This window comes from Mustela lutreola, chromosome 7, assembly GCF_030435805.1.
Source record: "Mustela lutreola isolate mMusLut2 chromosome 7, mMusLut2.pri, whole genome shotgun sequence".
Classification (NCBI taxonomy): Eukaryota; Metazoa; Chordata; class Mammalia; order Carnivora; family Mustelidae; genus Mustela; species Mustela lutreola.
Genome location: NC_081296.1, coordinates 57,636,862 through 57,649,424, shown reverse-complemented (window position 1 = coordinate 57,649,424; position 12,563 = coordinate 57,636,862). Strand labels below are relative to the sequence as shown.

General features: G+C 40.8%; 1 protein-coding gene across 3 annotated transcripts; it reads left to right on the top strand.

The window, feature by feature from the left end:
• The first annotated feature begins 2,075 nt into the window (after window positions 1-2,075).
• Window positions 2,076-11,540, top strand: PARP2 (poly(ADP-ribose) polymerase 2). Of its 3 annotated transcripts, none has more exons than XM_059181049.1 (16): window positions 2,076-2,231; window positions 3,250-3,402; window positions 3,708-3,778; window positions 4,382-4,432; window positions 4,653-4,749; window positions 5,158-5,233; window positions 6,134-6,236; window positions 6,976-7,135; window positions 7,420-7,558; window positions 9,066-9,129; window positions 9,207-9,341; window positions 9,719-9,846; window positions 9,998-10,097; window positions 10,495-10,593; window positions 10,835-10,959; window positions 11,278-11,540. In XM_059181049.1, exons 1-16 carry the CDS (start codon window positions 2,189-2,191, stop codon window positions 11,435-11,437), a joined length of 1,704 nt encoding a protein of 567 aa, XP_059037032.1. In that variant the 5' UTR covers window positions 2,076-2,188; the 3' UTR covers window positions 11,438-11,540. The 3 variants fall into 3 exon arrangements, with proteins under 3 accessions (XP_059037032.1, XP_059037033.1, XP_059037034.1); XM_059181050.1 differs by lacking the exon at window positions 2,076-2,231 and adding an exon at window positions 2,295-2,357; XM_059181051.1 differs by lacking the exons at window positions 2,076-2,231; window positions 3,250-3,402; window positions 3,708-3,778 and adding an exon at window positions 3,826-4,153.
• The last annotated feature ends 1,023 nt before the right edge of the window (window positions 11,541-12,563 follow it).

Genomic DNA, 12,563 nt, shown 5'->3' with positions numbered 1-12,563 from the left:
GGGATGATAATTACTACCAAGAAACTTGACGAATATAATAGCTTAGTAGATAAAAACAAATTTTGGTATAACCTAAACCTGTCCTGCCTCTTCTGAACTGTGTGTCATGGGCTGAATTGTGTATGCCCAACAAAAAAATGTTATGTTTTAACCCCTCAGGAGTTCAAAATGTGACTGTATTTGGAGGTAGGGCTTTTAAAGAAGTAATTAAGGCAAAGCAGGTGATTTGAGTAGGCCCTCATCCAATATTACATGTCCTTATAACCAGACTGGGACATAGACAAACACAGAAGGAAGACAATGCATGGAAGACAGGTAAGAAGACAGCCATTTACAATCCAAGGAGACAAGCCTTAGAAGAAACCAAGGTTGTTCTAAGACCACCCAGGTTCTAAAACTACCCAGGTCCAATAGGTCCACCCAGGTTCTAAAACTACCCAGGACCAATAGGTTAAGGGTCTGACTTCAGCTCAGGTCATGATCCCAGGGTCCTGGAATGGAGCCCATATCAGACCAGAAGCCCCACTCTCAGCAAGGAGTCTGCTTCTCCTTCTCTCTCTGCTGCTCCCCCTGCTCACACTGGCTCTCTCTCCTCTCTCAAGTAAGTAAATACATAAGTAAATCTTTCTTTAATTAAAAATTAAAAAGAAGAAGAATCCTACATTGTAGACATTCTTGTCTTAGATTTCTAGCTTCCAGAGTTGAGAAAATAAATTTCTGTTGTTTGAGCCACCCGGTCTATGACAGTTATGGCAGCCCTAGTAAACTAATATACTATGTGAGCTTGAATAAATTACTTGAATTTTTCGAAAGCTCAGCTTCCTTAGCCATAAAATGGGGACAATAATAATACTTATCCTATGGGGTTGTTGTGAGAATTAAATCATGTTTGTAACACTCATAGCATAGTAATCAGCAAATAAATTCTAGGTATTATCAATTTGAGATTAAATGACATACATGTTAAAGCACTTAACTCTGTCTAGTACCCAAAGCTTTGATAATTATTTTTAACAAATGCTCCATTTTTGTCACATTTTCCTATCTCCAAATTAACATCTTTTAGACCAGTCTAGCTTATTTGTGTCATAATTAAATTAGATGCAACAAACGTTGACTTACCAAGGAAAGAAATTAACCAATTCAATCCAGCAAACATTTGCTGAGCACCTATATTTTGTCAGATTTATTTCCAAGTATCTGATAGACTTTGATGTTATAGTAAATGTTATTATTTCTTAAAAATTCTATTTCTATTTGAAGCTCTTGTAAAGATGCAATTTATTCTTATGTGTTATTTTCTATCAGCCTTGTTAAACTTCTGTAATGAGTTAAAAATTTGTATTTTGTAGTTTCTTATTCACAACCAAACCACATACAAACAATAAGAATTTTGGTTTTTATATTTTGCGAACAAAGCTCTTTAATTCCAGGAAATCAAGTGTATCAATCTTTTCTCTTATAATCAGTGACTTTTGTCTTAAGAAACCCCCTTCCTTACCTCAAGGTCCAAATGGAGACTTGCTAAGCTTGTTCAGTGCTTGGCCCCACTCCTGACCCAAAATCATCACATTTCCCCCCCCCCCCCCTTCCTCATACTCTGCTTTTCTTCAAAAAGGGGCGGGGGAGAGTAGTCTGAATTAGGTTATGAGGCCCCCCCAGCCAGGGTACCTCACCTCAGCCATTGAACTCACTTTGCTGGCCGTGAGTCTGTTCCAAGCTCCGGCTAAGGAGGCATCCGCCAGGCCCTTCCGCAGAGGGTTGGGTCCATGGCATCTCCTGCCCAGTCTGCCCTCGCGCGGAGCCCCGTTCTCTGGGAACTCACCTCCCCGAAATCAGGGAGGACCCTGTTAGGGCCGCTCTATGGCCCTAGTCTCAGACCTTCCCAGGGGACATGTGGTAGAGTGACACAAGGCACTCAGCTCGTTGCCCCACCGATGAGCTTCCCTCCGCCCTATGGGAAAGGGTGGCCCCACCGAGCATTTATAAGGCTCCCGCATCTAAAGACATTTTACAGTTATGGTGACTTCCCACAACGCGTAGCAACATGCAAATATCGTGGAGAGTACCGCCCCTGTCCCATGCACGCGTCTTTCTCAGCACGCACGCACGCGCGCTGTGTTCCCGCCCTGTGACTCCAGACGGGTATTTCCAGGGGCGGGTTTGCTGACAGGAACGTTCAGGCTTCATGGCTGCCAGGCGGCGGGGGACGCGCAGCAACGGGGTCGGAGGTTCGGTGCACAGTGTAGGGGGCGAATACTGGGGGGTGGGGAGTCTGAAGAGGAGCGGGGCCCTCTGCTCTAGCTCCACCCCTTCCGTCGTACCCTGACCCGTCCTTGGCTATCACCCTAGTTTAGGTGCTGAACTTTTTAAACTTCAGTTTTCAGAGCTTTTCGGATTACAGAATTGTGTATAAGAGCTTGTGGACCTGTAGTAACTAACACAGTGCCAGCACTATTTTAAATACTTAATGTCATCTAATTGAAAGTATTTACTTATTAATAATATTTATTTATTGATAATATTTATTAAGATGCATCATTATTTTATGTATCACCAAGAAAGGGAAAAAAAATGCTTCCAGTTAAAACGTGATTCATTGTTTATATGTCATCCATTGTAAGATGCAGCCCAGTTTCAAAGATAGTAAAATTCAGGTCTTAGAATTGAGGAGTATTACACTCTCTCTGTGTTATGTTCTTATGTGCATCCATCCTACAATTGTGTAGGTCCATCCTACAAATTAGGTGCTATTGTTGCCCTCCTCTGGATTTTACAGTCGGGGCAACTGAGGTACAAAGAGGTGAAGTAAATTCTACAAGTTTCCACAGCTGGAAGAGACCCAGCTAGGCTCTAAACTAGAGACAGATTCCAGAGCACTCTGTTAACCATTATCTCATACCACGTTGGGTAGTTGGAAGATAGGTATTGGTAAAGTTTGGGGATGCAAGTAAACAGAGATAAACAGTCTATATGACACTCATGCCTCAGGCTATGAGCTCACAAGAGCCCTGGGGCTCCATCTTATTTTATCTTATTTTATTTTAATTTGGCTAGAATAGCAAATTAGGATGTGATTTCTCAGACTATTGCCAAGAACAGTGGTATGGCAGTTACTATTTCTTTGTAAATTTACAAAACCATCTTAAGCCTTTAAAAAGATGATTTTTTTTCAAAGTAGGATTGTGTTCATTGGATACTCATTCTTTCTTTTGGTTCTTTGCCTATTTATGCACATGGCCTCTGTAGCATTAGATGAAGCTGGACGAGTTCATAATGGCAACACAGCTGTAGAAGACCCTCTGCCTGCAAAGAAGACTCGAAGATGCCAGAGGCAGGGGGTAAAAAAGGAGCCTGTGAATGGAGGAGAGGCCAATAATAACAAAACAGAAGACAAGCAAGGTCAGCTTCAAGTGGTAGGCCAGAGAGGACATGGACTAGCAGGATTGCCTGTGGGAGGGGTGAGGACAAAGGATGCCTTGTTCTTTCAAATCTTACTCTTCCTTTCTTAAAGATATCATTAATTTTCTATCCTTTGGGCATACCACAATACGAATCTCCTTTCTTGGAATCTTCAGTTTCATGTAATTTAGACAGATTGAGACCTGGACAGATCAGGATTTCTTGGGATGGGCAAAGTTCATTATGACATGATAGTTATTTTTGATTCCCATACAAGTAGCTGTAGTATATATCTCCTCCCTCAGAGTCCGTGAAGACCTTGCTGTTAAAGGGCAAAGCTCCTGTGGATCCTGAGTGCACAGCCAAGGTGGGAAAGGTGAGAGATTCCTTTGCCCATCAATTTCTCAGAGAGCAGTTGTTCTTTTGCTACTGGGATTCCTGTCTGGAACGCTACTAGTATTCATTTTAGGAATCCTCCAAAACGCTACTAATGATTAATTTTCTCAAAGATTAAGAGATGGGGGTGCTGGAGTTCTGGGTTAATAATCAGGATGTTTTTTTAACTTCTGGGGTTATCATCAGCTTTCCGCACCTCATTCTCTTTCTCAGGTAGCAAATTATACCATTATCAAGGATGAAACATCTTTGTTCTCATGAGAAACTGTGCTGTGGTATGGCATGAGTTACGAATGTGAAAAGGATTTGAAGAATACAGAAGAAAGGCTTCCTCTGGAGCAAGTTTCCTTTAAGTGTTAGAATCATTTGTTTTTCTGTAATTACAAAAAAAAGCCAACATGTTTTTATTATAGGAATAATAGGTTATATGTAAAAGAACATGCTTTTGCAGTTCTTTCCTGGAAGGTAGATATTGGTGGTGCTGGAGAATGACACCTTGAGACAGAAGAAAATTTAGAGCATTACTAAGGCTCTCATGAGGACTGAGACTACACTAATGTCAATGTTTTCCTTCTCTCTCTAGGCCCATGTGTACTGTGAAGGGAATGATGTCTATGATGTCATGCTAAATCAGGTAAGGGAAGGAGCTGTTCTATGTATGGGAATTTTTTTCTTGGTAATTACAGATGAGCATGTCTCAATGCCCAGATCTTTAATTCTTAAGTCCCTGATATTAGCCTTATAGTAGCTTTTTCCTTACAGCAGTTACTAGTACCTGTGACCAAGGAAGACATCAATTTATGTGGCTTCCATTTGTAAACCTGTCTCATGTTCGTGTGTTTGTCTTATCATAGACCAATCTTCAGTTCAACAACAACAAGTACTATTTGATTCAGCTGTTAGAAGATGATGCCCAGAGGCACTTCAGCGTTTGGATGAGATGGGGCCGAGGTAATGACTCTTATTGGTTTTCTCATTTGTCATTCAGAAAGCCAGAGACAGCTTAGTGAGTAACCAGAAGATCCTCTGGGTTTAAATTGGTGGAAAGGAGGCTTTATAACCTAGGAGGGGCTTGCAAAAGGGAAATTGCAAGCATCTTCATTAACAAGTTCCCACTGGAAAAACTAAGAGTAGCCTGTTGAGGCAGGGAAGTGTCCTGCAGTTGGTCTGCTAATGCTGTTCAGGAACTGTGGCAGTTAGCAGGTAACTAATACCAACAGGATCAGTCCGCTTGACCCATTCACCTTTCCCTTTCCCCTTCCTGCCTATTTGTCAGATGCTTAAGTGGGGAGACTTTGAGAAAATTCTTCTTGGATTGGGAGGCAGGAAACCATCTTATGTGTGGAATTTATTTTGCAGTTGGGAAAATGGGGCAGCACAGCTTGGTGGCTTGCTCAGGGGACCTCAACAAAGCCAAGGAAATCTTTCAGAAGAAGTGAGTTCTAAGAAATGAGTATCAAAAAATACCATTCTTTTTCTTCCATGTATCTTCTTTAAGAATTTATAAGAAGTGTGATTTGGCCTCAATGTTAATGTGTTTCCACTGTGACATTCTATGAATAGAAAACCAAACTGCATCCTTAGTTAGTGATTACATCACCTGGAACCTTGAAATTAACTAAAAATAGGGGCGCCTGGGTGGCTCCGTGGGTTCAAGCCTCTGCCTTCCGCTCAGGTCATGGTCCCAGGGTTCTGGGATCGAGCCCCGCATCAGGCTCTCTGTTCCACAGGGAGCCTGCTTCCTCCCCTCTCTCTCCGCCAGCCTCTCTGCCTACTTGTGATCTCTCTCTCTGTGTCAAATAAATAATAAAATCTTAAAAAAAAAAAGTATTTAAAAAAAAGAAATTAACTAAAAACAGAAGAATCTAATATATTTAGCATATGACCAACAATTAAGGAAATTTGGGAAAAGTGGGTAGGATGCGAATATTCAGTTAGAGCTTTAAAAATTCTTTCACTATGATATAGAGACAGAACTTTCTGGTCTCTGGGAATCTTTCAGAGAAAGAACTCAGAAAGGGATCTTTTGTCTAAAATCTCAAAGGCTTTTGTGGTATTTTGGGGCCTTTGGGAAACTCAAGAGTCCTTTTTTTCCATTTTTTATTCCCATTGACTCTAGAGCCTTTTTTTCTTTTTTTCATTTAGGGTCCTAATTTAGAATCCAGGATTTTTGGGAATTCAGATATAAGAGTTGTAAGAAATAGTTGGGAGGAAAAAAAAGAAATGGTTTGGAGATGTTCTAAGGAAACAATTATAAGCCCATTCCTAGTAGTAAGAGTTTTCTTACTTGTAAGATTTTTTTATAAGACTTTTTTCACCATTGTGGATCCCACAGATTCCTTGACAAAACAAAAAACAATTGGGAGGACCGTGAGAAGTTTGAGAAGGTGCCTGGAAAATATGATATGCTAGAAATGGACTATACCACCAATACACAGGTAAACTCCAGCTGTACATTTGGGGAGAAAACTGCTTCCTCTGAACCAAGGTGAAGTCTAGCAGAATGGCTTAGATCAGGTCCCAGACTAGAACAGATCAGGATATCCTGAGTCTTGCTATTTCCCCCCTAAGCAAAGGAAACAGTTCCCTCAGGGGTAACTTTCACGGATCTTTGTAATCTTGAAAGGACCATAGATTAAAGATAGAATATGCTTTCTAGTCTCGTTATTTAATACGGTTCTTTTAAAATCTTTGGTCCTATTTCCAGAAGTTTAATGTATGGATTGAGAGAGGAGTAATATATAGTCACACCATGAAATAGCATTTAAAGTTGTCTTCACTTCTGGTTATACACCACATTTAAAAAAATTAATTTCAACAAGTTGAGTTGGAACCAGGATGCTGAAAACTGCCACAGTATCTGAGAAATGTAAAAATCTTAAGTCTTTTTAAAATGAGAAGATCTGAGACCTAATGGCTGTCATAACATACTTAAACATAACAACTCATTAGGGGAGCCTTTTAGACTTGTTCTGGGAGTTTAACTGTGGGAGGCATAGGGAAGAGTAGAAGGTAGAATCACATCAAGTACTCTACCCAGGTTAAAAATGGGATGAGCCTGTGTTCAAGCAGAAGCTGATTGGTATTCACCTGCCAGGGGTACTGTAGAGCCAGCCCTTGCAGGGACCTTAAAATAGATCCTTCCGGATGTTGTAATTCTCTTTTTTTCCATTGTAGAGTGAAGAAGAATCAAAAGGGGACTCTCTTAAATCCCCTTTGAAACCAGAATCACAGCTAGATCTTCGTGTGCAGGAGCTGATAGAGTTGATCTGTAATGTCCAGGCCATGGAAGAAACGATGGTAGAAATGAAATACGACACCAAGAAAGCCCCACTGGGTAGGACTTCAGATTCTTTTTTTTTTTAGGACTTCAGATTCTATCCCACATTCTCTCTTTGTATTTCCTAGTTCCTTTAATAGGATATTTCATCACCTTCATGATTTAAAGCTTGTCGATACTGTGAATGAAAGAAAGGAGATCTGGGGTGAGAGATAGTGTTGGGTAAGAGACTCTGTTTTGAGAGCTGAAAGGTGGGAGTCTTTGTCGATTAGGCACATGAATACTGTTTTCAGGATAGGACCCTAGTTGTGAGTTCTGATGATCTCTGGATGGGCCTGCAGGGAAGCTGACAGTGGCACAAATCAAGGCAGGCTACCAGTCTCTAAAGAAGATTGAGGACTGTATTCGGGCTGGTCAGCATGGACGAGCTCTCATGGAAGCCTGCAATGAATTCTACACCAGGATCCCACATGACTTTGGGTAAGGCCTGTGCTGTTACACTTCTCTTTGGTCTTCTACCTACCTATATCTATCTACATCACTCAACAGTAACTATAATCTTTTTACTCTCATTTCTAATGAAATGATCATCTTAGATAGATACAGAGCCAAAATGATTTATAGATAGCCTGTGTAGTCCACTTACAAGTTTGGGATGCCATCTCCTGGCCTGATTATAACCATATTTTCTGACCGAGTAGAAATTACCAAGAAAAGTAGGCCTAGATATCCAGCCAACAAGTAAAATAGCTTCAGGTGTGAAACTCCCTATTCCCTATTCAAATGACAGTAGGTATAGAAAATACATTTTATCTTTGTTGATTCTATATTCTGGTACTTTTTCTGTTTTTATTCTTTTCTTTCTTTATAGCACTCTATGACCTAAAAATAACCCTGAGTGGCCTGCAGGTCTACTTCTGTTTCTAGACAGGACTATCTCCAAGCTGTTACTTTTTGATGTTGATATATCTTATTTAAAAAATAAGATTTGGGGGGCGCCTGGGTGGCTCAGTGGGTTGAGCCGCTGCCTTCGGCTCAGGTCATGATCTCAGGGTCCTGGGATCGAGTCCCGCATCGGGCTCTCTGCTCAGCAGGGAGCCTGTTTCCTTCTCTCTCTCTCTGCCTGCCTCTCAGTGTACTTGTAATTTCTCTTTGTCGAATAAATAAATAAAATCTTTAAAAAAAAATAAAAAAAATAAAAAATAAATAAAAAATAAGATTTGGGTATTATCGCTAACAAGAAATAACAAGGGTTGGAGAGGTTGTGGAGGAAAAGGAACTCTTGTATACTACTGATAGAACTTTAAATTAGCACAGCCACTATAGGAAACAGTATGGAGATTCTTCAAAGAATTAAGAGTGGAACTACCATATGACCCCACCATACCACTTCCGGATATTTATCTGAAAAATATGAAGACACGAATTCAAAAAGATAATGCATCCCTGTGTTCACTGCAGCATCATTTACAATAGCCAAGATATGGAAACAACCTGTGTGTTCATTACAGATGAATGGATAAAGAAGAAGTGGTATATATATACAATGGAATACTACTCAGTTATAAAAAGAGTGAAATCTTGCCATTTGCACATGGTTGGATGGATCTTGATGGTATTATGCTAAGCAAAATAAGCCAACAGAGAAAAACAAATACCATATGACTTAATTCATGTAGATTCTAAAAAAAAAAAAAATTCATAGATACAAAGAACAGACAGAGGAAAGGGGTTGGGAGTGGGTGAAATGGGTGAAGGGAGCTGCTATAAGGTGAGGGATAGTAACTGAACTTGCAGTGCTGACTTTAAAATTACAAAGCTGTACATCTGAAATGTATTAAGGGAACCCATAAAAAATAATTTCATTTCTAGTTCCAGATGTCAGAATCTATACAGTGTGTGTGTTTTATCTTTAGTCTGTTACTTTTAGTCATATGCCTTTGGCCACCCTCAGGGAACTGATTATGGATTATATCTCTGTCCTTAGACTCCGTACCCCTCCATTAATCCGAACAGAGAAAGAACTGTCAGACAAAGTACAATTACTAGAGGTGAGATGTGTGAATTGGGAAGTATTACTCTGTGGTTCCAAGTCCCTACACATTGATCCTATATCTCATCTTGTCAGGCTTTGGGAGACATTGAAATTGCCATTAAGCTGGTGAAGACAGAGCTGCAAAGCCCAGAACACCCATTGGACCAACACTATAGAAAACTGCATTGTGCCCTGCACCCTCTAGACCATGAAAGTTATGAGTTCAAAGTAAGAAAAATGATCATTTATTTTCCTACTTGTAAGACTCATGCTCCTTACCCCATTGTTCTGTGACCACTCTGGTTAAGAATGAACTTTTTTTTTTTTTTTTTTTTTTTTTGGAGAGCAGCAAGCATGGTTTATTGAGTGATAATACTAAGCTCCCAAAGGAGGGGACCCAAGAGGGTTGTCCAAGAGCAAACTTTTGTATAGAGCAGAATTTCAGTTTACCAGGAATTAGGGAAAGTAGAGCTCTTTCTCACTGTCTTGTGAGGCCATTAGGGAGCAGAAAGTCTCTGATTTTTACCAGAAGCCCTGAGGTTCTTCAGTTTGGTCTGGTCTCTTGTAGAGTCCACACCAGCCATTTCTTTCATTTCTTCTCACAGGTGATTTCCCAGTACCTGCAGTCTACTCATGCTCCCACACACAGGGACTATACCATGACCTTGCTGGATGTCTTTGAAGTGGAGAAGGAGGGTGAGAAAGAAGCCTTCAGAGAGGACCTTCATAACAGGTCTCAGTTTAGCTTTGGGTTTGGGAAGACATTGCTTTGCCAGAAGTGCAGTTATGGAACTTTTGGAAAATGTGAGAAAATGGCTTTTTTATCCTTATGGCCTATCTCTGCTGGAGAGCAACAGAGTACAATAATAATACTTGTTCTCTAGGATGCTGCTATGGCATGGTTCCAGACTTAGTAACTGGGTGGGAATCCTGAGCCATGGGCTTCGAATTGCCCCACCTGAGGCTCCCATCACAGGTTACATGGTGAGTAGAATCCTGGAAGGAGGCACAAGGGTAAAGGATACAATAATTTTCTTAGTCCCTTCCCCCCCTCCCTTTTTTCTTCTAGATTAGGATTCCATAGTACCCTTCCCAAGAAGTAAACCAGCTCACTGATAACCCTGACTTTGTTTTCTTTTTTCACACCATAACATTTCTTACTATGTCCCTCTTTCTTTAAATTCCTAAAGATATCCTTTCTACCCCCTCAGAAAGCAGAGACTCATGAATACACCTGCTTCTCTGGAAAAGAATTGCAAAGGGAAATGGAGAAAGGTCTATATTGTGTTTAAGATCATGAAGCACAGGGTCAGTGGTACAGGCCTTCTTGCTAACACAGTGGGTTAAGCAGCTGACCTTCAAGTTTGTTTATATATTTCAGTTTGGGAAAGGAATCTACTTCGCCGACATGTCTTCTAAGAGTGCCAATTACTGCTTTGCTTCTCGAGTGAAGGATACTGGACTACTGCTTTTATCAGAGGTGAGATGAACATATTTATGATCTCTAGTTTATTATTAGTTCCTGTTTTTCCAGAGAGAAAAGTTTGATTCCGAACCAAGAGGTTCACCTGGGAGAACTTGAAAGGGGAGCCAAGGGCAATTTCCATTCCATTCCTGTGCAGGAGGAGGGGAAGAAAGTAGTGATGGGATTTTCTGTTTGGACTAAGAGCCATCCAGTTCTCAGGAAGATGTGGGTGTTCAAAGATCTTTTTGCTCTGCAGGTCGCTTTAGGTCAGTGTAATGAGCTATTAGAGGCCAATCCTGAGGCAGAAAGATTACTTCAGGGCAAACATAGCACCAAGGGACTAGGCAAGATGGCTCCCAGTCCTGCCTCCTTCATCACCCTGTGAGTACTCAGAGCCTGTAAAGCCAGAAGACTTCTTTTGGCCAAATAAGACTCTACTTTCCGGGTGCCTGGGTGGCTCAGTGGGTTAAGCCTCTGCCTTCACTCAGGTCATGATCTCAGGGTCCTGGGATCAAGCCCCACATCGAGCTCTCTGCTCAGCAGGGAGCCTGCTTCCCCCTCTCTCTCTATGCCTGTCTCTCTGCCTATCTGTGATCTCTATCAAATAAATAAATATTTAAAAAAAAAAAAGACTCTCTACTTTCTATATTCCAGCTTCTCAGAGGCAGATATTGACACGCTTTTTTTTTCATTTGGCAGGAATGGGAGTATGGTACCCTTAGGACCAGCAAGTGACACAGGAGTTCTGAATCCAGACGGTTATACCCTCAACTACAATGAATTTATTGTCTATAACCCCAACCAGGTCCGTATGCGATACCTGCTAAAGGTTCGGTTTAATTTCCTGCAGCTGTGGTGAATATTAAATAAACTAGATAAGGTCTGATCTTCAAACAAGAAAATAAGCAGTGTTGTACTCTTGAATTTTTGATCTTTTATGTAATAAAAATGGCACAAATCTACCACTGGCTTCTTTGGGCTTTATTTCTCCAACCACGTATTTTCTTCTCATGTTCATACTTCTTCATCTTCAGGACAGGAAGTACACATTGCTCTATGTATCCCATAGCTAGCTGCAAGTTACTCAGGATCCTGTTCCTAACAGCAGAATAACCTCTGTGCCTTGAAGGACACTAATGGTGACTGATGCTTTTCCCCATTTAAGTAAATTTTTCTGCAACGTGGAGTTTGTTGGGTATTACTATTAGAAGGGTAGAGACGGCACCTGGATGGCCCAGTTGGTTCAGCAACTGCCTTTGGCTCAGGTCATGATCCCCGATCTCCTGGGATTTAGTCCTTCATTGGGCTCCCAGCTCCACAGGGAATCTGCTTCTCCCTCTAAGCTTCTCCCTTCTCATGCTCTCTCTCACTGTCTCTCTCTCAAATAAGTAAAAAAAAAATCTTTAAAAAAAAAGGGGGGGGTGTTGAAACAACTGCAGACCAGGTCTCTCACCACTTATCCTAGGACTCAGCAGATGTCCAAAAATCTGCAAGCACTTAGAGGACTTGTCTCTTAAGTCTAAATACATCTCAGGGAGGAAAGGAGAGGAATTAGAATGAGTTTTGAGCTGCCTGCTCCACCTAAGAAGTACCAAAGTCCACGTCAGACCAAAGACTTCCTGATTATTCATAAACATGTGCAACACAAATATATGTACATAGATACATGCACACACACACACACACATAACACATATTACTGAGATAACAGTAAAGGTTATTTAAATGAAAACAGTAGCCTGTAACGTTTTAGAGACCAGATTACCAATATCTATCTAAGTTTAAAATATACATACCCTTTGACCTAAAAACTACAGACGTACTTGTTTGTATAGATGAAGTCAGTGCAGCATTGTCATATGCAAAAGATCCCTAGATAAGGAACTAGTTAAACATACTCACTCACTGAAATACTGTGCTGCTGTTAAAACTAGACTATACACACTTCTCTAAAAAGTAGAAGAGAATACTTCACACCTCATTCC